This window comes from Vanacampus margaritifer, chromosome 2, assembly GCF_051991255.1.
Source record: "Vanacampus margaritifer isolate UIUO_Vmar chromosome 2, RoL_Vmar_1.0, whole genome shotgun sequence".
Taxonomy (NCBI): domain Eukaryota; kingdom Metazoa; phylum Chordata; class Actinopteri; order Syngnathiformes; family Syngnathidae; genus Vanacampus; species Vanacampus margaritifer.
This window is the reverse complement of record NC_135433.1, coordinates 53,089,599-53,116,567: the sequence shown is the minus strand read 5'-3', so window position 1 is coordinate 53,116,567 and position 26,969 is coordinate 53,089,599. Positions and strand designations below refer to the sequence as shown.

Genomic DNA, 26,969 nt, shown 5'->3' with positions numbered 1-26,969 from the left:
TGTTTTATCCACCCTCGGGCGTGATCTTGTTTCCTTGTTTTTGATTAAAACTAAGTTACCAGCATCCCTGCCGTGGCTCTCCTACCTTCCTGCATTTGAGTCCTCCACTCCGTGACCGTAACACTTTGAGTTATACATTGGAATTCAAATAGGATGTAGTCAATGGGTGACCGCATGTATTTATAGAGTGAATATGATTACAAAATTAGGGCAGTTTTCACTATGTTCTTGGTTTTAGAATCGAACATGGGTGTCAAAAAGGTCAGTGCTGTGTGGACACAAGGGTGTGCTGTGGCACAAAATGTAAACGTTTACAAAGCTGCGTCTCTTTAAAGTACAAAACAGTGTAATTAAGCATACTTTCTTGACAGCTTTTGTTTCGGCTTCATTTGTTCCCGAACGTTCTCTCAGCGGTCAGCCTTTGGTTTAGTCGGCAGAGTTGGCAAAGGAAGCCGTCATTAGGTCCGATCTCTCTTCTCTGTCTCACTGTAGCCAGAGCGCTGTGGAGGTCCATGTTCTGGCGAAGCATCAGGTAGGCGATGACTAAGGTGGGGGAGCGGCTATAGCCTTCCCTGCAATGCACATATACTCTACCTGGGGGACAACATAAATACAGGTATTCACTTTGGATTAATTAAATTAAATCGCGTGTTACCAGCAATTGTATTAAATTGGTCAACAATTCAATTTGTAATCTTAATTTGGTTTCTACAATTCTCTTTTTAGAGTGCACCTTCATCAACGGGATAATTTGTCAAAAGGACATGCCATTTTCGTGAAAAAAAAGTGGACTTTTAATATAGGCCTATTGACTGTTTTTTTTTTTGTATTTTTTATTTTTTTTTGTATTATTTAATTCCTTTAGACCCGCATCTTTTCTGCTGGGCAAAATGTATTTTCTTTTTGTGTGTGCTGATTTGGACTCATTTTTCCCCACATATGAACAACATGGAATTTTTTGGGGGGGGTTAGTCATGTTTTTAGTTGTCATAGTGGACGCCAGGATAATATGGCTGTAACGTGTTGTAAACTTGCGCTTATATGCAGGGTTGAGAGGGTTACTTTTAAAATGTAATCCATTACAGATACAAGTTACCTGCTAAAAAATGTAGTTGGTACCAAGTACCATAATATTAAAGTGATGTAACTAGATTACTTTTGGATTACTCCCATATTGTGTATGCTCATGAAGACAAAATAAATATCACCACAATATATATTCTATACAATGTGCCCCTGCTATTTGTTATACATGTTTGATGATGTTTTTGACTAATGTCATGTCAATATTGAAGCAATCAGTGGACTTTTTTTTTTTTTGTGTGTGTTTTTACAACATTTAAAACTTCAATTTCATTTACTGCACTAAGAAACCTAGTGTAGGAGTTATTTATAATATATTTATCTACTTCACATGTATTTATTGGCTCAGGAATTTCTTTCAGTAGGTCATTACCAACATTGACAAAGAACTCATTAAATTCATTAGCTATTTCTGTAAATTTATCAATAACAATATTTTTATCTTTTAAAAAATATATGGATGATCTATTTTTTTGGAATTATTTTTAATTGCATGATTTCATATTTTCCATATTTTATATATTATCTCTAAAATGGTGATAATGGGAGAGTCTAAAAGGAACAGTTCTACCAACCGTACATATACATTTGTTCTTTTTTTTCAAGTTTTTTTTTTAACTGAGTGCAGTTTATCTACACCATTTGGCACTTCATAATTATTACCAATCTTTTATACCAAGTAGTCTTGCATCTTTACATAGTGTCTGAAACAGTCTCACATGCTAAATGTCCAATAAAGGTAAACATAATTGTCAATTTAGCTGTGACATTCTGACCCTGTATTCATTTACTTCTTGACTATAAGTAATGTATTTGAGAAAGACAAACATCTTACAAATCACACTTGGAATGTTTTGACTTGGAAGTGGAGACAAAAAAGGAACTTACTTATTTTGTATTTTTCATAGTAATGATAAGAAACTTGATAGTACTGCTACGCCGTAGAGGTTTGGCATATTTGAGGAAGGTTTGGGCATTTCCCCTCATTTGTATGATAATATCATTGGAGAAGGACTTATACTCGTCAACGGTTCCTCCAAGCTGGGATGTGTCCAAGTATTTAGCCATGCTATCAATGCAGGGGTCATTTATGTCCAAGTTGGTGAAGACATAGCAAAGGACATTTTGGACTTTTGGAGAAAAGACCACTTTGTCCAATTCTGACTTAGTGCGCACAACATAAGCATTTGAGTCATTCGTGATCATGTCAACACAGGACTGAATGAAATTAATGTCTCGTTCTTTGTTCGCTAACCACTTGTTAAGGTGCTCTTGGTGGAACGGAGACTTTTCTCGATCATCCAAGACTTTTGCTAACGCGCTCTCATCTTCTTTGCCATCACGGATGGAAGGAAGCCTCTTGGACATCTCGAGCTGGATTGCAGCTTTGTAAAAAGAACAAAGTTTCTGGAAACTGCTCACGTTTTTGCGTATTACAGGAAAATCTTGTGCTGCGCTACTAAACAAACTATCATTGCATCTCATTTTCACTTCTTTTCATCTTCCATAGCCTGTTGAATTTTCCGTGATAGTGACACACTGAGGCTACTGACTAACTTAGCAGCGTTGTCATACAGCTCATGCAGAGGATACAGCCAGACAAGCAAAGGAGCATTGTTGTCTGCATCTCCCAATAGTTTTGGAAGCTCGCAGTAGGTTTCTACTGCTTGGACAAAGGTGGCAGGTTTTTTTTTTTCAAGAATGAGGTCTCCTAAGAATTTGCAGGAGAACTTGTTTGTCAGATTTTGCTCTTCTTCAGTCAGCTTTATTTGAGCACTTCCTTCAATTGAAAATGTTGGAATCTTCTTGATCACAGCTTGCATATTAACCTGAAGATCTTGAACACTGCTTGCCTCCAACTTCTCACTGTCAAAGACAAAGACCGCATTTGCCCCATAAAGGATACCTTTGACCAAATGTGTTGCCTTGCCATCCTCAATGACTTTTATTTGTTGGCTGTTTAGTGGCCCAAGAGAAGGAAGAGACAGCTGCTTAAAGATGGTGGTAGCTTTGTACTGAAAGGTTACCCTGCTCTGGTTCTTGAACTTCTTCTGGTAATTTAGGTACTTGGCAGATCCTCCCACTTCAACCAACCCACCATAGAAACTCATACTCAGAGAAGCTTCCACATCCATCAGAGAAGACCTCGATTCAATGGTGTCAGAGGCTGTAATCTTAAAGGAGCTGCTTTTTTGAGCAGTTTCAGTTGTCTGCTTATCTAGACTTGCTTTGTCCCACAGACTGAAACCTGCATGAAGAGACACGTTATACAAGTAAGATCCTTGATGGTCAAGGTATCCCAAAATAAAACAACTGTGTGCATCAACTTCTACCTGGGATTAGTTCATCTTTGCAGGCATTATAGAGCATGCCCAAGGTGAAGGACCCAGAGCAGCCAGTTGCATGGTCTCTGGAATGTTGCTTGCAGATAGGAAGTGTAGCTGGTGGGCAAAAAATGAAAACAACACTTAAGTTTAATAGCGACGCCACACACTCATCAATTATCAGAGTTCATTCGGATTCACGCTGCACTCAACACACAAGTCGCATTGCTGCTTTGTTGCCACTCACCCGATGAAGTTGTGATGATCGGCCGAGCTGTTTCTGTCTTCTGGACTTCAAACCAGAGATGCGTGATCTTTAGTGAGGTTGCCGGCCCATTTATAGTCATGATTGGCTGGTCTTTTCCATGTACAGGTATTTCCATATAGTGTTCGGTTAGTTAAATGATGTATTTGAATGATGTATTTGTTAACCTAATCCACCAATGGTGACAGCAGACCAGGCAGACACGTGAATGGTTAACCTGTCATCTAGGAGTGCACCACCATTTTGTGGTCCCTGTCCAACGCAGCTACATTGGATGATCTCTATACATCAGTTGGCAGACACTCAAGCATGTCTAGCAGCAGACTGCTGCATGGTTGCTTTCAGTATCTCGTACAAACGGCTGACAAAACAATCTTAAAAGACTTCAGTTATTGGTTGATCATTTTACTGCAACCATTTCTCAATACAAAGGTAATACTAATATGTTTGTCTAATTTGACCAAAGTAAAAGATGTTTATTTTTCCAGGTCAAATACATTACTTGTAGTCAAGAACTAAATGAATACAGGGTCAGAATGTCACAGCCAAATAGAAAATTATATTAACCTTTAAAAAAAAAAAAGATCGTCTAGAATATTTTTTTAAAGATGAAAAATATTGTTATTGATAAAATTACAGAAATAGCTAATGAATTTAATGAGTTCTTTGTCAATGTTGGTAAGGACCTACTGAAAGAAATTCCTGAGCTAAGAAATAAATATGAAGTAGATAAATATAATTACAAAAAAAATACATTTATTCACTAACTATAGACCAATATTACTTTTGGCACAGTTCTCAAAGATTTTAGAGAAACTTTTTTCACATAGACTGGACACTTTCATCAAGAAACACAAGCTCTTATGTGAAAATCACTACGGATTTAGAGAAAAACGAGCAACCTCGATGGCAGTCATGTGATTCATGAGTGGCCTTTTCTTGTATATTAATAACATAATATGTATATTACAATTATGGTTGTTAGCAGCAACATCAGTGGTGACGGGCACTAGCAGAGGCGTTATTAAGTTTGAAGGATTGAGTGAACCTCGTCATGGCAGTTCTGTTGAGGAGGTTGTGCCGGTCTTGGAAGAAGAGGATGATGTGGCAGTCTTATTGGGGGAGAAGGATGTGTGTCAGGCTGCCGTAATGTCGACAACAGTATTATGTATAATATATTACGAAAATGGTGAGACCTAAAAACACTGTCACTGCTCATTGGTTAGTGTTCGGGGCTTCACCACACGATTTAAGTGTTTGAGGATGCATGGAGAATTTCAGAAATGAGAAAAGGCAGGTTGACATCAGGGTCCACACTGCCCTGACTTTTTCATCTTCTATGAGATTTTGGACTATGAGATGGAGTGAGGAACCACAGCCAAAAGAGCACATTTAAGCAAGCCTTTTTCTTTTCTTTTCTTTTTTTTTTTTTTTTTAAATTGATCAGTAGGAACTGAAATGTAGTCAGGGGGTCAGCCTCAAAGTGTCTCATTTTGGCCTATTAAACTGCCTTTGAAACAAAGTGTGGCGGCTCTTGCCAGGCGATATACTTAGCGGCTAGCTAACGCAGGCATCAGGCACTACATAGTATTGAAGACATTTGATATTTTTAATTTGTGGTTTTACTGTTTTTGAATTTACTTATAGACATATAGATGTGATATAATCATGAGTGTTTAAAAGAATACAGTGGGATGGTGATTTTGTGAACTTTATTTGATCTTTGTACCCTCAAATGCTGTTGGAGGGGCAATGTGCATGATGTTGTCAGAGTCTCTTGTCATTTAGGGACTGAAGGTCTGGGGTCAGATTTTGATTACTTCTGTTCCCCCAATCAAGAAGGGGAACTGTATAAAGATGTCTGTTTACCATCAACCTTACACCTTTGTTCAATCTAGGAGATGACATGTCTGCCCTTTGTTCAATCAAGAGCCGGGAGGAGGAACTTTTTATCTTTTGAGTATAAATGAGTCGATGTTCTGTAAATTGTCACACACTTGGGGTCATCACGTTGCATTCTGATGTGGTGTCCTGACTGTGTCTTTAGAGGCCTCTAAATAAATTCTTGCAAGAAAACTTCTTCATCAGATCCTGAATACAATTATTTTGGACACGCAAAGATTACACTTAATATAGTAATCAAATATTCCTTCAGTATCTGCCATCATAATTCATTACTGTATAGGTTTTTCAATGTCCTTAATTAGCAATTGAACATGATTTCAGGATAACACGTTGCTATTTGTGGCAACAGTGTGCGAAGGTAATATCAACTGGGCTCCAACTAGAGTCCGGAGTCAAGTCAGCTGCCACGTTACCACGCCTTGCCAAGAAAAACTTCAAAATAAAATCATACTAAGGCATTGATGTCCATGTATTATTTGGTAAGCTTTTATTTTGATGCCTTTCATTGGCAGCGTATTACTGTAATGCATAGCAGGAACAAGCGTTGCTGCTGCTGACTTGACTTTTTTTTTCTTCCAAATTTCCACCAAATAAACGGGTATACCCCATCAAGGTCCAGAATTAGTGTATGACCCATTCATAGACAGTGTTATGATCCTGCTCTCAGTCTGTGTGTCTGGTGTTTTTCCAGTGGGCGAGTGAAGGGGGCGTTCCCACCAGCGCCGCACCTGAGGCGCATTTCCAATCAACAGACTTTAAAAGGACTCCAGGAGCAACAGAAGGTTGTCGGATTATTCCTTGCTTGCAGTCATTGCTCAAGTTGTTTTGTAGACCTTTTTCTGAATCCTAGTCACGCGTTATAGTCAAGTATTGCTTTTTGTTTCGAAAGTGTTATTGTTTTCACGTGTATCTGCCACGGCGCTTTCTGTTTTGTATGTAGTTAGATTGTAGTTTGTTTTACTCCTGTATAGCCTGCTTGCGTTGTAAGTAATTTTTGTTAACTTCATTTTCTCCTTGCCTTTTGCAAATGTTTTTATTACTAACTATTCCGGGTGGAGTGCTCGCACTTTCTGTTGTTTTTCTTCCTGGCGTTGTTGGCCAGAGTTTTGCGTTACTGTTGGTATGTAAATAAACCTCCCAAATTTTATTTTCCTATCTAGGCGTACGTTTTTTGGGAGCCACTTTTCTGCCGACGTCAGTTGGACCGTTACAGACAGGAAGAAGATGGAACAAAAATCCATAAAGTCAGTGATTTCAATTCTATATGCAATTGCTGAATGCTGACATCCCTAACAGCCATTTCGACAAAATATCTGTTAAAAACCATACTAACCTTTTCCATTTTTGTATGCCAGAGCTTCCTCTATGAAGTCTGCTGCCTCTTCAAAGTAAACGCTGATGTCAAAGTGATCAGTGTCACTGGCTGCCACTCCATGGTAGGTGATCCCTGTCCCTGCGTAGAACTCTGTGCTGGTGTTCACGTGCATGAAGGAATTTCCCTCTGCTGCGTTGAGGATGTGGGTGATGCCCAAACGCTTCAAGCGTGTCATGTTTGTTGCCACAAACCTGCAAGTACAGTAAATGTGACAAATGCCTCCAAGCTCACGCCACACAGTAAAACAAATATAACATCATACACAATGCTTAGCTACTCTTCCCACACAAAAAAAGAGAAGAAAAAAACTGCCGCAGTTGTCATGGTGTGGATGTGAACTATAGTTGATGACAGTAGAAAGGGTTTGAGTGAGATTGAGTTGACACAAAAAGTGAATACTACACATAATGTTAATGATTATGAAAGTGTCAGAATAAATTTGGAAGACCGGGGGCAATATTGTATGAGCTGTTATCAAACCTGCATGATGACTAGACTTAACGCCGATCTGACGAGCTCAATCGTGATCGGCCGATTTTTGGCATCTTATGCATGATCGGTGATCGCCTGTAATGTTATATTTTCCTGATCGATCAAATTGATCGGATCCGTGAAATAGGACATTACAGCAAAAACAACCTCATTCACTCCGAAGTTGTCCTGTGCTTGTTTATATGGGCGCCCGGAAGCTATTTTTTACCGTCCTTGCGTGCCACGGATGTGGAAAGACTTTGCGCTGAGAGGCGAAAGTTCTGCCTTCGTGGCCTCGACCATCCAATCACAAAGAAATAGCCTTTGCGTGTTTTTTATTATTATTTTATTGTTTTTTTGACTGGTAAAAAGTCAGAAACCATTTTATTCACGTCAAATAAAAGAACTACAGTATGTGTGTTTATTTAATTTTAACATCTCTTTAATATCTTCCATCAATCATTGTAAGTAACGTTCACTTATGGGCCGGCCATGCACATTCAGCCAATCACAGATGCAACGAGCAGGAACACTTGTTGTATGAACGAACACGTAAATACAGAGACAAGGATACCAGATAAACTACGATCATATCAAACATTGATTTAAGTTATTCTCGCAACGCGATTACCTAGAAATGAAAAGTCAATGCGGGGGATTTCTGCCGAAGCCAAATGGCTTTTCCACACAGCGTCCTGTGCAGGTAGTGGACAAAAACTGCCAGCTAAGGCCACAGCAACAGAATCTGAAACTACGTAGCTGGTAAGTTAAGTGTATGGACGTGTTGAAACAAGATAACAATAGTATGTATATAGCACTTTATTTTGTTATAAGTAAATTATTAAATTAATATAGTAGTATTATAAATAATAGTATTGGGACAAGGCCTATATGGCGCAATAGTAACCTGAAACCTTGTCGGTGTGTGACTTACAGAAGTCTGAGGCATCTACCCCATTTAACTCAGTTTGCTAAGTGACATATAGTCTGAACGTGACATCTTCTCCCATGCCTCTTTGTCGGACTCCCTACCATGGTTGTGTCCAGTCTTGCTCTCTATTGTTAATTATTGTATGCCGTTCACCACCTGTAGGGTCAGATTGTTTTTTGTATATTTAGAAGTTACCGCTTGTAACAAAAAGTGTTTAAATGAATAGAAAATATTTTGTATGTTTGTATTACTGTTAATGTAAGTCCTATAAAGCAGTGTTTCTCAACACTGGTCCTCGAGGCACACTATCCAGCCTGTTTTCCATGACTCCCTATTCCAATGACAGCTTATCAGCACGCTCTGGAGAAGCCTGATAATGATCCTCAGCTGCGTTGGAATAGGGAGACATGTAGAGATGGGCAGGTGAAGCCTTGTGAATCTGAGGGTTTCCTTCAAAATGTGCAGAACCAGATTCGGAGCTATGGTGCTTCATTGAAAGCAACTTTAGGTACATCTAGTGGATGAGTAACTTCAAAGCAACCTATGTCACTAAATGGAGTTAAATACTGGCAGGGACCCACCTAGTTATCTTTCGGGAATAAAAGTACAAATAATTATACAAATGTGTTATTTACATGGTGTTATTTTGTTTAATAAAGTTGCAATAAAAATGCGGTTTACTGAAGTAATTATGTTGGTCTTGTGTGCATCTTCATGATGAAGGGATTATTTCTGAACCCACCAAAAAAAATAAAATCACAAAAGGGCACTGGGGAATTTTTTATTCAAAAATAACTTCTCCACAATGGAAGGTTTTAGGCGGCTTCTTTTCACACTCACTAATTCTCCAGCTTTTGAAAATATATGATCACATGGCACTGATGAAGCTGGAAGACAAGTACTTGCAAGGCTAGCGCTAGCCATTTTGGTGCCCTAAGCATAAATGCTTTGTGGTGCCCCACCCCTGACAAAAATGAACAATATCTGAGTATTTGTCAGTTTTGCAAAAGAGATACATAATTTGACACGTGGCAGTTTTAGAACCCAGAGATAGAGGTTGAGGCTAAAGCAGCTTTTATTAAACAAAACAAAAGTTCCTCGTTGAGAGTTAAGTTACAAACCAAAGTTCTCTCAAGGAACAGGGCAACAAGGCTGTGGACGGTAACTGGCTCTGACGAAAACACTTAGGCACAAGACAGGGGAGACGCAGACCATTTAACACATGAGGGTAATGGGAAACAGGTGGACACAATCAGGAATCAGGGTTGACACTGACACCACATGAGGAAGGGCAAGTGACCTGAAACGAGAGGACTCAGAATTTTCAAAATAAAAAACAGGAAATGACAAGACAACCTCACCACGGTGTGACAGTACCTTCCCTATAGAAGTCCTCAATTAGAGAGTCATCCATAATGAAGCGGGAAGGAATCCACCGTCTCTCCTCGGGCCCATACCCCTCCCAGTCCACCAAGAACTGCCTGCCCCGGCCCCGATTGCGGACGGCCAGTAGTCGCTTCACTTTGTAGACGGGACCCCCATCCACAATCACAGGAGGCGGCAGGGCCGAAGGAGCCGGAACCAGGGAACTCTCCCTGACTGGCTTGACTTGGCTAACGTGGAACGTTGGGTGAACACGAAGGGACCGAGGCAGGCGAAGACGGACAGCGGCCGGGTTGATCACCTTGGAGATGGGGTACGGGTCCACAAACCATGGTGCCAACTTTTGGCATGGCACCTTCAAGTGAAGGTTTTCGGAGGACAGCCACACTTTACCCCCCAGCTGGTATGCAGGTCTCCTCTTCCGATCAGCTGCTTGCTTGCCTCTGTCCCTCTGGCGCTCCAGTACCTGCCAAGCGGCTGCCCAGATGCGATGGCAGCGACGGACCAAGGCATGGGCAGAAGGAACAGAGGCCTCAGACTCCAGGTAGCAAAAAAGGGGGGATCGTAGCCAAAAACGCATTTGAATGGGGTGAGTCCTGTGGCAGAGGTAGAGGTTGAGGCTAAAGCAGCTTTTATTAAACAAAACAAAAGTTCCTCGTTGAGAGGGAGAAAAAAAAAGTTATTCAAAGTTAAACTAAAGGTGCTCCAAAAGGGAGGAAGTCTAAACTACAATCAAAACAAAAATCACTCATTAACTAAAACAATACTGTGGCTATTCAAAGTTACAAACCAAAGTTCTCTCAAGGAACAGGGCAACAAGGCTGTGGATGGTAACTGTCTTTAGTGGCTCGGACTAAAACACTTAGGCACAAGACAGGGGCGACGCAGACCATTTAACACATGAGGGTAATGGGAAACAGGTGGACACAATCAGGAATCAGGGTTGACACTGACACCACACGAGGAAGAGCAAGTGACCTGAAACGAGAGGAGTCAGAATTTTCAAAATAAAACAGGAAATGACAAGACAACCTCACCGCGGTGTGACATAATTAAATCTTTATAAAACACTAACAATGGCACCAAATATTCAAATAAATAAAATTAATTCATTACAATTTTTTTTTTTACTAACTTCTATTAACAAGTAAACATCTGGACATAAACATAAATAAAGAACTTTAAATACAAATTTTAAAATGCAAGCACAAGTTGTTAGATGTCCTACAGAGGTACCTATCTGCATTTTCTCAGGTCAGTTTCTGAGCAATTTCCCCATTGTTCCTGATGACAGCAAGACCACTTAATAATTCGGGTTCGCCATAACCTTCAGGACTTATTTTTTTAAATGCGTATCTCCGTAATTATATGTAATGAGCTCATTCACCCTTGGGTTGCCTGACATCTACATGTACAATATTAATTTCATATTTTTTGAAACCATGCAATATCACTTTTAGCCACAGTAAATGCCAACCATGGAAGCAAATTATGGAATTAGGCCAAAAAACGCAACTAAATCACCTTTTTTTCACACTCTCACCTTCCCTAACGGCACCAGGGAGCTTCCCTGGGCATGTTAGGTGCCATGAGGGAAAAACAAGGCCAGGACCCAGGATGCAGAGAAATGGGAGTAAACCATTTATTTGTTCTCAAAATATCAACAGAAAGTCAACTTAGGGAAAAATACTGGAAAATAAAGTAGCACAAAGTAGGGAGAGAGAGAACTATCAATCCAGGCTACGCACTGGGCGCTCTCGGCAACTTGCCTTTAGCTCTGTGTACGTCCCAAAAATGTATTTAATTTTACTCAATATGGACAAAAGAAGAGAACAAAATTTATTCTTTCCAAACTTTTATTTTAAATATTACATATGGATATTATCATAATTACTATTATTATTATTTTTTTTACAAGCTTTTGGGTTCAGATACCTATGAAAAAAGGAAACATTAGAATGATAAAAGTCAGCAATACACAGCACATTTACAGATACAGTATGTGCCTCTGGATTTCCACCGTGGCATTCGCTGTGGCGCTGCCAACTTGATGTGCAACATCGACACGGTGATCAAGTGGTGCCCATAGGCTGTAGTCATTGTCACCCTCATCTGGCCGTAGTCATTGTCACCCTCATCTGGCCTTGCCACGCAATCTTTAGGTGGTAAAGGCCAGGGACAACTTGTGATGTGGTACCTACAATCCATTGTTAGCTTTTCCACTGAGTTGTGGGCATTAACCAGCTCAGTGGCCGAGTGGTAGAGTGTCCGCCCTGAGACTGGGAGGTCGTGGGTTCAATTCCCGGCCGGGTCATGCCAAAGACTATAAAAATGGGACCAATTGCCACTCAGCATTAAGGGTTGGAATTGGCAGGTTAGATCACCACCGCTCCCTCAGGGGATGGGTCAAATGCGGAGAACAAATTTCGCCCCACTTAGATGGGTGTGACAATCAGTGGATCTTATCTTATTACCTTGGCTGCGAAATCCAACAGTTTTGAAGCATGGATCCAGTATTGTTGCCACTGAGTGGAGGATGGTTGTTTTTTAATCCATTGAATTTTTCATTTAGCTTGTTCAGTGAGTTATTTGTGAGTACAGCACTAATACTGCAATCCAATGCATTTTTGCTATTGGGATTGCTTTGGAGCCAGAAACCCTTTTCTCCTCAGACAGCTCTGTTGTTGCCTTGTTGAAAGGCCTGAGGATCAAAAGACACTGGTTGATGTTGTATTCTTCAGCACTGAATAGCTTGAAGTCTACACTGAGTGAAGCCAGTGCAGCCCTTACTGGCTCCCTCTTTTCATAGAGTCGCTGAAACATGGCAAATGTATTGTTCCAACGTGTATCCACCTCTTGGATGAGCTTCATCTGAGGTTTTCCCATATCAGCTTGAATGGCGCATCATTTTTCTTTTGCTCTGGTGCTGGAAAGTGGCTTACAATTTTGTGAGCTGTGGTGATGGGCAATGGAGTATATGTGCCAGATGTTGAGCTCGTTAATGCTTGTTAGTTGCCACTATATTATGAGCACCATCAGTGACCATGCTGTTAACCTCCTCAGTCCTATTCAGTCAATACATTTTGTGGTTGTTTTTGCAATGTTCACTGCTGAATGTATTTGTGGGAAATGTTAGACATCTAAAAGTACAATAGCCAGATCCATGTTTGGTTTGACATAGTCATAGTCATAATTATTCCTAGATAGGCATCCATATTTATTGATGTCCACGTGTCAGCAGTAAGGCTTACAGCTGAAGCTAGCTTGACTTCTTCCTTGGCCTTTTCCCTGGTCGCACTGAACCTCTCGTCCATTAATGCCCTCACAGCGTTTCTTGTTGGTACAGTATAATAAGGATCTAGGACCTTTACAAATTGTAAAAATCCTTCATCCTCAACCATTGAAAAATGCTGACCATCTTGAATGATTATGTCCATCAGTGTGTCATCCAAACGCTGTTTTCTTAGCACTGCATTCAAAAAAGAAAAGAAAAACATGCAACACAGAAGCTATAGTTTACATGAGTAATTCAACATTTCACATTTATGTTATTTGAGGGGAAAAAAAGAGTGTACTTGCAAGCTGTCCACCGTCCTCGAACACAAGTGCCTTAACATTGACGAGGTATTATTGTTATACGCTAACTCTTGCGTGCAGAGCAAACACTGTACCTAAAAGTGAAAACGTATTTATGATTAAAATGCAACCTGGCAAGCACAGAAAACTTGCATGAGTATTACTACTTACTTACTTACCTTGTTTGTCATTATGAGCTCAAAACGGTCCCAAACTCTTGAATGTCGCTTTCCACCGGTAGCCATTACTAACCCACCTAAACTCGCAAATTCTTTCCTTACAAATCCACATTCTTCACTTGTTTAATGGTGATTTTAAACTAAAGTTAACCTGTCAAACCAATGACTGCGTTGCTGTCATTGGTTTGACAGGTTGTCACAGCAACCAATCAGTTTTGAGTTGTCATGACTCGCTGTGACGTATGAAACTTTGAACATCATCGGTCACGTGATATTTGCAGGACAATACAAGGCCTGAAGCACCACTTCGAAGCGGTGTGATTCAAGAAGTCCAACACTCCGATTCAAGGTATCGATTTCATTTGACCGTCACTAGAGTCATGGAAACAAGCTGGATAGGACCAGGGTTGAGAAACACTGCTGTAAAGTGCTTTCTTACAGCTACAGCTGTTGCGAAAGTGCTGTATAAATAAAGTTGAGCGTATAAAAACTTTTACTTTGCTTCTGTGCTTGTACTGTCCAAATTTTGCTCATGTCACAGTTCAAGCCTAAAATCCAACAGAAAAAAAGGAGAAATCTTTTTTTCTCCCCTCTCAGTTCTTCACATTACTAAGGCTTTGGGAGCACACTGTTCTGATAGCATAAAAGTTGAGCCAGTGCTAGATCTCTCTTTAAAAATGACAACATGTAACCTAATATGATTTGTATTCTCTACAAATATTTTGTGGTGTTTTCATTTTATACTTGATTACATTTCAGTAGCAGCAGTTTTGTAACTAGCTAGCTAGCTAGTAGTAGTCTTTTTGTGTGTGCACTTTGTTTTGAAATCTCTGAATTCTGACTTCATATATTTATTTATTTTTTCGTCTATGTAAACAATTGTCGGTCACGGAATTGTCTGTCATAAACTGAGGACCCCCTGTGCCATTCATGTTCCTATTTTGGTCACAACTCCGAGCGGGGTTGTTATAAGCTACGTGACCTGCATTGCACAAAAGCGCATTGCGCGTTTTGGGAAGGAACAAAAACTCACGCATTGCCGACGAAGGTGTGTGGATAAACCTCGTGGACGTGTTTAGTTGGCCAGCTGTAAAAGCCGCTATCGTTTGTCAACAAGTCGTTGAGCTGCTGAAGAGTCACTTCGAAAGCCGACATGTCCCGTGGCTCTGCTTCTGCTTCTGCTGTGTTTATTTTTAGTGGAGGAACAAGTGACCAAAAATGTGACCCATGACCAATGTGAATTATAGCCAGCAAGTTTTTCAGTCATCAAATGTATGTAGTAATTTATGATTACAGTATAACAGGGAAAGAAAATCATGTTGATTAATTTAGCACTTTGTTTTAATAATTGTTGATATAGAGACCACCTTGATATATTAGCAGTTAATAATGATGTAATCTGATCTTCCGGAGTTTAATTAAATGTGACAGAGCTTTTTTCTTTCTTTTTTTTTTGTTTGCTGCCATTCATAACACGGCAAATGGTCTTTTTTTGTAAACAATGAATCATTAGTCTATAATTAGCTATTATTGTATTACTGTACTACCAACAAAACAATAGAGTAATCAATTTCAACATTTTTGCTCTTCTAATATGAGGAGTGGAATCCTTCATTTAGCAGCTGTTGAAGGTCTTCTGCCCAGATTTAGTCATAACTGTTTTCATTTACTTATTTCCTCAATAGACCATTTTGTCTGTGATTGAAGTCAATGTGTTAGTATGAATCTTTGTAAATCTTATCTTATGTCGGGTGTCAGTTTGTCTGGGGTCCTCCTCTATTTCCACAACAATAGACCATTTGTCTGTGGTTGAAGTCATGTGTATTGAATGCTGTAAAAGTCTGGGGGCTGGGGGCGGTTTCCTGAGGATTTGGGGGTTTTATGGTACCACCTTTCAAGATAGTATAAGAATGCTGTGAGTCCGCTGTAACTACACACTTGCGAGAAGCTGCAGCTGTGTTCTGTAAACTCGCTTGTGTCCGGAATATTCTGTAGAAATAAAAGCTTCGAAGTGACTGTTCATCGATCTCCAGCCTGCATTCGGATAACCAACATTCTCACTACCCGAAAGAAAACGAATACGCGGAGGAAAATATTATTTCCTTCAACACAGCTTAGATAGTAATAGTGTCAACTAGTCAAAGGTAACAAGTTAGTATAAAGGAATATACCGTATGTTTTAATTGTAAAAATATTAGCGAGAAATAGGAAGTCCTTTATTTTTATTTTATTTTTTTTATTTCATTCCATATCAATTTATGCAGCCAGTAAAAAAAAGTGAACAAATCCCCTATGGTCAATTAACATTGACATTTTTCAACACTACAACACCTACTTATTTGATTGTTGATTAGTGAAAAGTGAAACGAGATGGGCTGTCCAAAGCTGAGCTGCTTCTTAAACTACACCTTCTGACGTACCATCATCCCTATTATATTACATAAACCATCTAAATCAAGCTGCATATTGATAGAATGTATTACCTATAGTTGCGTTACAATATAAGCTTTGCAAAAAGAAACATTTCAAAGCCTTCCAGTGGGGTGCTCCGCTCTTTAGCACAAGTGAGGTTGCATTTTAGCTGCCCGGCAGCGGAGGACTTTCAAAAAGCTGTCAATTTTGTGGGAATCCCGGCGAAAGCAGGACAAGAGGAACTTGAATTTGATCAGTTTGGATATCTTGTCCTGACCAATGTCATTGCCACCTCTGTAGGGCAGCGAGGAGATGGTCTGAGCTGTCGGGTCCATCTGTGCAAGCAAAAACATTCTGCATTTGGTATTTAATTCAATAAGTGATGTACTAAAAACAGCAATCTCATTTGAATCAGTCGTTCTTCTGTTTGTGTACCTTGCCAGATAGTATGTTCAGGCCATCTCCCAGGTTCTTGGAATGTTCCTGCAACTCGTGGATCTTGTTGATTATTTTACTTTGAGCTGGGTGAGGCAGGGTGTTGGCAGAAGAGGATAAGACCACCAGTGGGTCCACCCAGGCTTGGAGTAAGGAACGAGCCAGTGAGAGTAGGTCTGACTCCTGGAAAGGTCAAGCAGACGACTGAAGGCAGTTTGGAGTTGGGACAGATTATAAAATAAGGAAAATAAAACAACAAAGAAGCTGAGGCAGTAGGACTAAGATCTCTCCCAATCAAGAAATATAGTTTTCTTAGTTTTTTATTTATGGATTTATTTATTCTATATATTGTTATATTTGGGCAAGAGTACACCTTGGACTAATTGTCCGCAAATCATAAGGGGGTTCACAAAATACAAACATATACAAAGAACCATTTGTGCTCACAATATAATAGACTGCTTAAACATCCTCTCAGTTCCCACGATACAAGACCACAATGGCATAGAAAATAAATCATAGTAGAAAATCAATTTCCAAAGCCTGAAATAGCTATAAAGCTGTTCATGGAGCAGGTTTTGAAAAAGTCACCTACAGACACTAGAAGCGCTTGCTCTTTGTCACTGGGTGTCTGCAATGAGGATGTGTGGCAGGCTGAATGCCGGGGCATGATCATCCGGCCTATAGGAGTAAAATGAGAGTCCTGGCAGGAGCACATACGTTCATAGCAGTTATAAATTTAACATTTCATTCTAACGCATTGTAAGATTGCTGATTTCTTTCAATTTACGTGCGTAAACGTTGCTTGGCTGGCACGCTTGCATACTTACTAGCTCATGGGTGAGTGTTGTGCTGAGAGAGTGTAGTTTGTCAGAGTGCTGAGAGGCTCGGTCCAGCAAGTCACTGATAGGGACGCCACTGCATACTGCCATCATGTACAAGACTTGAAAAAGAAAAAACAAGATAAAGGTTTTTGGTGCTTTTAAGATGGACATAGGCAAAAGCAATTATATATATATATATATATATATATATATATATATATATATATATATATATATATATATATATATATATATATATATATATATATATATATATATATATATATATATATATATATATATATATATGGGTTGCGGATAAGCTGATCTTTGGGTGTTTACCATGGCAACAGCATAATAGTTTGGGATTGTTTTTCATTTTTTTCTACTTTCAATTATTTTATTTATTTTATTTTGACTTTTGCTTTTTAAATTCAGTTAGCTTTAATTAGTTTTTATTAGGGTCTTGTTAGTTTATATACATTTTTTATTTAGTTTTTACTTCTTTTTTTATTACTAGTTTTAGTATTAGTTTTGCTTTATACTGTATACTGTGTATATATATGTATGGTGTATTTGTGATCAATTAAAATAAAAAAGGTAATTAAGTATTGTGTTATAAAGTAGAATAAACTAAATTCCCAAACGACAGTTTGACCTCCTTTTTTCTGTATGGCCACTGAAACTGTAAACTGAAATGAAGGACATGTTGACGATAATTACAGTTAGTTTTAGTTTTATAAATGTAAAAAGGAATTTATCGTTATTTTAAAAGCATTCTTTATTTTATTTCGGGTTTTTTTCTCATTATTTGTCATTAACCATACTCTTGCCAACCAATTGCAGGTCTTCTACAGATATGTTATTATTATCCTTTTTTATGTTACTAAGGAAAAAAGGAAGCGTTGCATTGTACTACATTCTGGGGTTAAGAATTTCCAACTTATAACAAGTGTCATTCCTTCCATTGAGTTCAACTTTTAACCCTTTATATTGTTTTACTGAAGGTAAAATGCAAATGATTAACTATAAAGATGTATTTTCATGTTTGTAAATAAAATGTGTTTTGCTGTAAAAGTCCCTAATAAACAATAATGCAGATAACTACTGAAAATTGCCCGAACTTAGCGTCTGAATTTTTCCCACAATGTTCTGGCCCTGAAATATCTGGAAAATATCATAGGTTATGTAATGATTTGAGAAAATCTCTTAACATCCAACATTGTATTTGGTCAAAGAAGTGCAATTGTCTTACCTGTGATGAAAGGTTTTCTACCATTACATCTGGCGTGAGCCATTTTTCTTTCCTGGCCTGCACCTTTCTGTTTGATTTTTCCTCTTTTGCCTGTCACCTCTTTGTTTTGACTCCACTTTATAGTTCTTCTGTTTGAACTGTTTGCTTATGCAGCAGTAACAAGATTATGTCCTAATTGTTTGGTACTTGTTGGTCTGGTTAATAATGCAAGTATAGTCCAGGAGATGTGAATGAATGCAACAGCTGCTGGTTGACTTTCAATGGAGGCGCTTCTGTGCAGCACAGAAGTGGAAAAAGGTTCTTGATCACAATTACGCAGATGAATAAAGATATGCATGTTCCCGCAATGTTTGTCAATGATGTTGTGACGTACTTTTCTCTCATTTATTCTTAGATTGATTGCTTAAAAATAATGTGAGCAACTTCACTGAAATTCAAATTCAATCGCTATGACAGAAACATGGTTAAAGGAAAGTCAAATTAATAATGTACAGATTGAAAGATACAACATATACTATGTAAATAGACTGGATAAAACTGGTGGATCGATACAAGCTTAAATTGCAAAATCATAGAACAGAAAAGTATAATAAAAACTATAGAAATAACAAATGATATGAGTAAAAATATATTAATCAATTGTGTATATAGAACGCCTGGGCCAGGAGCTGGTTTATTTACTGATAGAATCATTGAAATGTTTGAAGATGTCACTAACAAATCAATAATTGTATTTGGTGATTTCAATATAGATTCCAGCAATACTGCAACAACAAATTACTTCAAGAACTACATGGAAATTGCAGGTCTATGCCCCATGATATCTCAACCTACCAGGATCACTATCCACAGTGCTTCAATACTTGATAACATACTGTATATACAAACATAACAAGCGGCATATTTACAAAAGACATGAGTGATCATGTCTAGACAAGACTAAATAAATAAATCACTAAAAGTGAAAATAAAAACGGATATTAAAAAAATATAATTAAAAAATGTCTTTAAAAAAAATCATATCAATGGAAATAAAAACAAAGCGGCACGATGGATGACTGGTTAGCATGTTCGCCTCCCAGTGCAGAGGATGTGAGATCGAGTCCGGGCTTCAGCCTTCCTGGGTGGAGTTTGCATGTTCTCCCCGTGCTTGCGTGGGTTTTCTTCCGGTACTCCAGTTTCCTCCCACATTCCAAAGACATGCATGGCAGGTTAATTGAACACTCCAAGTTGTCCATGGGTGTGATTGTGAGTGTGGATGGTTGTTCGTCTCTGTGTGCCCTGCGATTGGCTGGCAACCAGTTCTGGATGTACCCCGCCTACTGCCTGAAGCCAGCTGGGATAGGCTCTAGCGCCCCCCGCGACCCTTGTGAGGGCAAGCAGTTAAGAAAATAGATGGATGGATGGATGAGTGGTCATCTCCCTGTATTTAGAATCTATGAAAGATTAAGCATAAATACTGCACAAGAGGAAACCCCAATCATCATAAGAGACACATCCAGAAAAGCAGTAGAACTTTTAAGAGAACATTTGAAGAGGCAGAACTTGGATCAAGTATAACGACTTAAATAATGCCTATAATTCTTTCATGACTACACTCAAAATACTACTCATAAGTCTTGAATGACAAATGGTTTGAAAATGCTTGTAAGGAAAAAATAAGCTTCTATATAGAATGTTTCTCAAACATAGAACAAAAGAAGCAGAGTCTAGGTACAAAAAAATATAAAAATAAACTTTTGTCCATCCGAAGAAGACAAAAAAATTGATTACTTCACCAATTTTTTAGAGAAAAAATAAATGTAGTACAAAAAATACCTGGCGTAGTATAAATACAGTCTTGAATAAAGGCAAGGCAATGCCTATCTATCCAAGCTATTTCATGAAGGACTCTCTGGTAATTCATGATAAAGAGGAAATTGCCAACCAATTCAATGATCACTTTGTGAATATTGCCCCAAGATTATCACAAAAATATCCCTAATGAAAAAAAGTATAATGGAATCATACCAAGCAATGTTAACAATATTTTTCTTGAGGCCATACAAGCTAGTGAAATTTTGAACATTGTTGTGCTTTAATGTCATGTTTTTTTTCTTTTTTGCGCGGCGCTTTTTTGTGTGTTTGCAAAGCATGACGGCGACAATAGCGCACACACACACAAGCTACCACTTTTTTTTCAACTCGCATCACGTCATCAAGGCTCATCATGGGGGACGGACTGGGCTCCAAATTCAGCCCGGGAATTTGATTTGGAGAGGACCTCGATGCGCCTTTTTTTCCCCTCCTGCCACATTCCAACATTCCAAACACAAAACAATAAGCGGTGACAGTGAATTTAGGTCTCATCATTTTTGTGGTACAAACTGAAGAGAATCTTATGACGTTGACCTTCAAAGCACTTTAGGATGCCATGTTGATGCCTGCCTTTAAACTTGGTATAAAAATGTTAACGTTGCACTGCCACAAAAAATAAATAAATAAATTCATAGCCTCTGGGTGACATTCACACAGAATCAACCAAGCCAACTACTGTGACTACTAAAATGTGAGCTACTTTTCAAAATTTTTAACATCAGAAATGGGTTATTTAGTAGCTCAGGAAATAAAATCCACATACTTTATGTAACCAAGTGGTGCAGATATCCATGCAAAAATAAGTAAAGCACACTCCATCTAAAGGTGAAAATGTAAAATAACTTAATAAATAAAATTATTGTGCAGTTAAATGCAATAGTAGCTAAGTTTTATCAAAGGTAGTCAAATCACATACTTGCAAATCAAAAATATTGAGACAAAAATACATCCATATCCCATCCTGAGTACCTCCACAAAATTGATGACTCACAGTCCACCACGCCAATGAGCCTTTCATGGATCACATCAGTGACATATCTTACTATCACAGCACACTGGTCTGTGGAGCTAACATTTTGTGTGGTGTCAATCTGCACAGAAAACATTCCTGCCTCCCTTCTTTAGAAATCGGTTCTTTCATTAATCTGCTGATTACGCCAATGACTTTGTTGACATATGTCTCGGAGAACAAAGTAACGTAACGTAAAGTGATCCTCCGGCCATATGTTTACTTTTGCTTTTCTGTATGCATTCATTAACATATTTTTTGAGAGTCACATTAAATTTGGCTTCTTGGCTAATATTGGACTCTGCCTCTGTCTCTGGTGACAGGACTGTTAGATATGGATGAGCAAAAACATTGTAGGCCAAATCAATAACATTGAAAAGGAAAAACCACAGGCAGATTGTAGCGCCGCAACCTGTCATAGTGGACGGTCTGCAGAGGTGAGTCTCCCTCAAACGGGCTACCAATCTGGTAAGTAACCCCTACCTCATCATCCCTATCCATGCGCCGCCTCACTACGTAAGGCCCTTTCCAGTGTGGGGCCGACTTACGGCGGCCTTCAGTGGGGTCATTCAGCCATACAAGGTCTCCGACCTCATACGGGTCATGCCTAAACTTAGCATCATAGAGGGCCTTTTGCTTCTTGCTCGCTGCAATGTTGTTGTCCTTCGCCTGGCCGAAAGCCGACCCCAGAAGTCTGAGAAGAGAACTAGCAAAGTCCCCTGGGGGCCCACCCTCAGGGTTGTCCTAAGATCACCTCAATTGGCGTCCAGGCCTCCCTGCCATGAGTGAGGAAATAAGGTGTATAACCAGTATTGGAGTGTACACTAGTATTGTAGGCAAAGGCAACTTGCAGCAGGAAAGAGTCCCATTCCCCTTCACAGGACAGAAGGATTTTGCCCAATTGATCAATCAGCGTCCTATTGAACCTCTCAACCATCCCATCAGATTTTGGGTTATAGGGAGTGGTGTGTGTTTTCTTCACACCCAGCAGTTGGCACAAATATTTCACCACATCAGATTTAAATTGCCTTCCCATATCAGTGTGCAGGGACTCCATCACCCCATGTTCCAAGATACAGTTCTGGAAGAGATATTCAGCAACCGTGGTGGCCTTCTGATCACGGATGGCATACAAGTTGACAAACTTAGTGAAATAGTCTTCAATAACTAAAACATAACGGTTGCCTTTGGAGGTGAGTGGCAACTCCAATATGTCGGCGGCGACACGCTGGAAAGGCCTCTCCATTTGCGAGGTCATCATAGGAGCCCGATATTGCGGAACTGGGGATTTCCTCCTCTGGCATGCATAGATAGCACTGATCACACCAGGCCTTGATATCATTGTCCATAGTAGGCCAATAACACACACTCCTGGCACGTGATACAACCCGCTCATATGCCAGGTGAGCCGTCAGTGGTGTGCCATGCAGCTGAGACAGAACCTCGGGGACCAACGCAGCCGGGACCACCACCTGTGTCGTCTGCCCCATATCAGTCAGCCACACAATCCTGCACAGTAAGCTAACAATGGAAACAAGCCGGTGAAACTCACGCCAAAATCTCCTCAAACTCCGGCTCGCTGTCTTCAACCGCTATCTAGGGGGTCTCCGGCCCTCCTCCAACCAGGCCAACACCTGAGCAATGTCAGAGTCCTTCTGTTGGAGTTCCTGGACATGGGACCCTTTGTGGAACAGGGTGTAAATCAAGTTTTGGTCGGTTTTAGCTTGGGGGCTTGGAAAGGAACCCACTACAGGGGCTGCGGAGGAGGACTCCACAGTGTATATAGAACTGAGGGCACCGGCCGGCCCCGTTTGGGTACCCGTGTGCACGGGACCGCCTGCTATATCATGGACATCCCCATCGACCAACTCGCCATTGGGAACCGGCCTCCGTGATAGAGCATCGGCGTTAGTGTGCTGAGCACCAGTTTTGTGCACAATTACCCAGTCGTAGGGGTCCAGTTCAAGGGCCCAACGGCTCCGACGCCCCGTTCTGTCATTGTCAATGGAGAGACGTCGGAGACCCACCAATGGCCGATGATCTGTAACAATGGTGAAAGGGCGAAGGCCTAGGTAGTGTCTGAAATTACGAACTGCCCAAACTATCGCCTACAACTCCCTATCATATGTAGACCATCGGCGTTTGACTGCAGTGGGAGAGTGGCTAGCATATGCGACCACTCTCTCCCGACCATCGGCATCTTGCGCCAGCACTCCCCCGACCGCCACCTGTGAAGCATCGGTATGAAGAATGAAACTGTGGGAGAAATCTGGATGCCTCACGATAGGTTCAGAACAAAGAGCATCCCGAAGGAAGTCAAAAGACACCTGGTATTCGGAGGTCCATAGGAATGGTGCATCCTTCCCTGTGAGCTGACAGAGGGGGACAGCGCGCTGGGCAAAACCCCTTACAAATCTCCTGTAATAAGAACAAAGACCCAGGAAGGCACGCACCTCAGTAGCAGACCGTGGCACGGGCCAAGATTTCCCCTTGTCTGTGTTTTTCAGCAGACACAACATGACCAAGGAAGACAACGTGGTCCCGGGCAAGGTGGCACTTCTTCGCATTCAGCCGCAGTCTAGCAGCTCCCACCCGGGAGAAGACCTCTTCAAGACGACTTACTGAATATTAATATGTCGTCAAGATAGACCATGCAGATATGCCATGGCAGCCCCTTTAACACCAACTCCATAACCCGCTGGAATGTCGCTGGTGCATTGGTAAGTCCCATGGGCATAGACCTGAACTGGTACAGGCCCTGACCAGTGGTGAAGGCAGTTTTTTCACGGTCCTCCTGGGCCACCTCAATCTGCCAGTAACCATCGGAAAAATCCCGGGTATTGAACCAGAGGGCTCCAGCCAAGGCATCTTGAATCATCAACCCGGGGCAACGGATGAGAGTCTTTAACAGTCACTGCATTCAGACCCCTATAATCCACGCAAAATCGCCATGTGTTGTTCTTTTTCTTAACAAGAACTACAGGAGATGACCATGGGCTACAGCTCTCCTCAATGACACTCTCTTCCAATAAACGCTGCACCTGTCTATTTATTTCTTTACGCTTGTCTGGGGAGGTACGATATTCCCGTTGTTTCACTGGCGGGTGGCCCCCAGTGTTAATGTGGTGTTTGATCAAATTAGGGTTGCTCACCCCACCTCGAGCTTGGCTGAACACGCCCCGATGCTTCCCCAGCAGGACCTGCAGCTGTTGCCTCTGATCATCTGACAACAGCACATCAGCTACATCTGGCAAGGGGGCATTCCCTACTTCAGAACCAAAACACTCTGCAGGGGTAAGTATGTCACATTCGTTAAACATGGTGGAAGACCCCTAGATGAGAGCCAGAGTGCAATTTCAGCTCTTGGTCCGTTGGATTAAGTAGCCGCGCCACAGTACACCCATTATTCACAGGCGCATCTGAGCACACCACCACTAGTCCCATACTTTCACGTACCTCGGGTTCTACATAACCTAGATAGGTGCCAAGGGGTGGTCCAACAATGCGGGGAGGCTCGACCTGAACCGGAAACAATCATTTCACTGAAAGGAGGAACCGGAACGTCAACATGCATGGAAACATTACAACATGTTGGAATAAAGTCTGTTTCCTGGAGGAGAGGAATGTTGACATCCCCGATAATGAGTAATTTGCGACCCACATCCATCACGGCATTAGTCTCTCGCATGAAATCAAAACCCAGCAAAATGGCTTGTGTAGCCCCCCGCACAACATGCACAATTTTATTGGATTTGCCCCCCAGCATTATAGGAAGTGTCATAGTACCTAAGGTGTCCAACAGTTGTGCATTTACTGCACATGCAAACATGTACTGGGTATTCAAAACACGTCTACGCAATGTTGGGATGGATATTTTGAACTCCTCAGAGATAAGTGAAACATTAGAAGCGGAATCTATTAACACATTCACATCAACACTTTCGACGGTCCCCCTAACGTAGGCAGTAGGCTACGACTCACCCACCAAACAGGATTCCGGGAGCTCAACTCTCACCCCAGTCACGCCACCATTCCATGGGGTAGCACTCACGGAGAAATCTTCCTCCATGTCAGCGTTGACCCTTCCGCATTTCACTCCTCCCAACATGCCGCTCCAAATCAGTAACGCTAACCGGCCAGCCGAGTAGAAAGTTTGGTAGATTTCCGTAGAGAAAAGGTTCCACCCAAAAAAAATTATTGCGGGAAACACACAAGCTGCCACCAATGTAGCGTGTCGCCGTGTTGCATTTCAGAACACTCTCCGTGAGGAAAAATATGCAAGAACATGTACTGTCTTTGGGGAGCAACTCTTGACCGCCCCGTTTAATCACACACTTCCCTCCAAAACTGTTCTCCTTCCCCCGTCGCCCTGCTCTCACGTCATCATTCCGCGACCTTCCTTTTAACGCTTACAGTAGCTCCTGCTTCATTTGGTTCCTTCTCCTCCTCCTCCAAGAATGGCACCATCTCTTCACCACCATGACTGGAATCACCCAGTCCTTCAATACTATAGCTGATGTTTCTGCTGCTAATGATAAATGTATATATAATCATAATGATGTTAACTATTGTGTTCTTAATACACATAGCAATCGATGCAAGAAAACACACACACACATTAATATCTCTCTCGCACACACGACCCCGCAGCGCTGCGGGCTCAGGAAACCCGTCTTTCCCAGCAAGAGGAATTTCAGACAGCCATGGCAGCGCAAATGAGTCAGCTCTCAGCACAGGTACGGGACCTGCTGGACCACTTGCGTCGCACCACTACCCCTCCTGCCATGCCAGAGACCCAAGCAACCACGCCCATGATGGATGCCGGGTTGGGAATCAGGCTAGCCTCCCATGAGCGATTCTCGGGGGGAGCCTGGACAATGAAAGGCATTTCTGAGTGACTGTAACATTCATTTTGAGCACTCTCCCCAGGCCGTTCCCTCAAATCGATCCTGGGTGGCTTTTATAATTTCCCACCTGACTGGGTGTTAGGAAAATTGTACAATTAGTTATCACATGATTAAGGACTTTACCATTTGCTGCAATGAAGAATTGCTTCTGCTTGCAATGAAGAATGCTTGCTTCTACACACATATTCAGATTAGGACAGCCTATCTAAAATGAGTCATGCAATGAAGAATTGCTTCTGCTTGCAATAAAGGATGCTTTGCTTTGCTCTGCTCCTACATAGCATATTAAGGTAGTCCTATCTAACAGCTGATTAACAGACGAGAGATGACTCATGAAGACTACAAGAAGAAGAACATCCAACCCAGCAGAATGAATTGAGCCTGAGTGCAAACTTGACAACACATACTCAGCACTTACATGCACACACACATAGACACTGTGTTCCAACTATGCTGTTCCCCCCACCCCCCTGTAGAGTTGTAACACCCATATAACCAGGGACCGCTCTAAAGAAATAAAACGAGAGGGCTTGGCAGAGTGTGTTTTAGAGCGGTAGCAGGTTGTAACTGAGGCACACCCTCTGCCGTTTTCCTCGTTAGCTTATGAAAAGGTACAAGGTGTCCTCTCCTTCTGTCAGTAAGGTGGGGGCTCTAGGACCCAGATGCGGGAAGGCAGGGCAAGGAGGCAGAGGTGCAGTCCAAAAAGACGTTTTAATATCTAATCAAAAAAAAACTAACATCAAAATACAATAAAACTGAACTAACAAAACATGAAGCT

At 40.9% G+C, this 26,969-nt stretch overlaps 3 protein-coding genes across 4 annotated transcripts in view; all 3 read right to left on the bottom strand.

Annotated features, from left to right (window-relative positions):
* Nucleotides 1–385: 385 nt before the first annotated feature.
* LOC144043113 (dual specificity protein phosphatase 3-like) lies at nt 386–14,647 on the bottom strand. The gene is made up of 3 exons (XM_077556350.1): nt 14,526–14,647; nt 6,911–7,143; nt 386–594 (listed from the first exon to the last, which is right to left on the bottom strand). The coding sequence occupies exons 1-3, from the start codon at nt 14,645–14,647 to the stop codon at nt 386–388; spliced, it is 564 nt and encodes a 187-aa protein (XP_077412476.1).
* Nucleotides 2,519–3,769, bottom strand: LOC144044429 (neoverrucotoxin subunit beta-like). The gene is made up of 3 exons (XM_077558844.1): nt 3,655–3,769; nt 3,417–3,524; nt 2,519–3,331 (listed from the first exon to the last, which is right to left on the bottom strand). The coding sequence occupies exons 1-3, from the start codon at nt 3,752–3,754 to the stop codon at nt 2,571–2,573; spliced, it is 969 nt and encodes a 322-aa protein (XP_077414970.1). The 5' UTR covers nt 3,755–3,769; the 3' UTR covers nt 2,519–2,570.
* Nucleotides 14,648–15,697: 1,050 nt separating the features above from the next.
* Nucleotides 15,698–26,969, bottom strand: part of prl (prolactin) — a 33,290-nt gene continuing 22,018 nt past the window's right edge. The window contains exons 1-5 of one of the 2 annotated variants that reach the window (XM_077559772.1): nt 18,419–20,949; nt 17,170–17,282; nt 16,935–17,042; nt 16,340–16,522; nt 15,698–16,239 (exon numbers count right to left, since the gene is read on the bottom strand). In XM_077559772.1, the coding sequence (XP_077415898.1) occupies nt 16,048–16,239; nt 16,340–16,522; nt 16,935–17,042; nt 17,170–17,282; nt 18,419–18,461 (639 nt within the window). In that variant the 5' untranslated portion in view covers nt 18,462–20,949 and the 3' untranslated portion in view covers nt 15,698–16,047. Of the gene's footprint in view, nt 16,240–16,339; nt 16,523–16,934; nt 17,043–17,169; nt 17,283–18,418; nt 20,950–26,969 lie in introns of those variants that run through there. The other variant, XM_077559773.1, reaches the window with a different exon arrangement.

Excerpts from the sequence above, each read along its gene's own strand:
- LOC144044429 (XM_077558844.1), bottom strand. The coding sequence starts at position 3,754 with ATGACTATAAATGGGCCGGCAACCTCACTAAAGATCACGCATCTCTGG. Across the intron at positions 3,525-3,654 it reads GATCATCACAACTTCATCGG|CTACACTTCCTATCTGCAAG; the intron begins GTGAGTGGCAAC and ends TTTGCCCACCAG. Across the intron at positions 3,332-3,416 it reads CAAAGATGAACTAATCCCAG|GTTTCAGTCTGTGGGACAAA; the intron begins GTAGAAGTTGAT and ends CTCTTCATGCAG.
- LOC144043113 (XM_077556350.1), bottom strand. The coding sequence starts at position 14,647 with ATGTCGGCTTTCGAAGTGACTCTTCAGCAGCTCAACGACTTGTTGACA. Across the intron at positions 7,144-14,525 it reads CACACCTTCGTCGGCAATGC|GTTTGTGGCAACAAACATGA; the intron begins GTGAGTTTTTGT and ends CTGTACTTGCAG. Across the intron at positions 595-6,910 it reads GGCATACAAAAATGGAAAAG|GTAGAGTATATGTGCATTGC; the intron begins GTTAGTATGGTT and ends GTTGTCCCCCAG.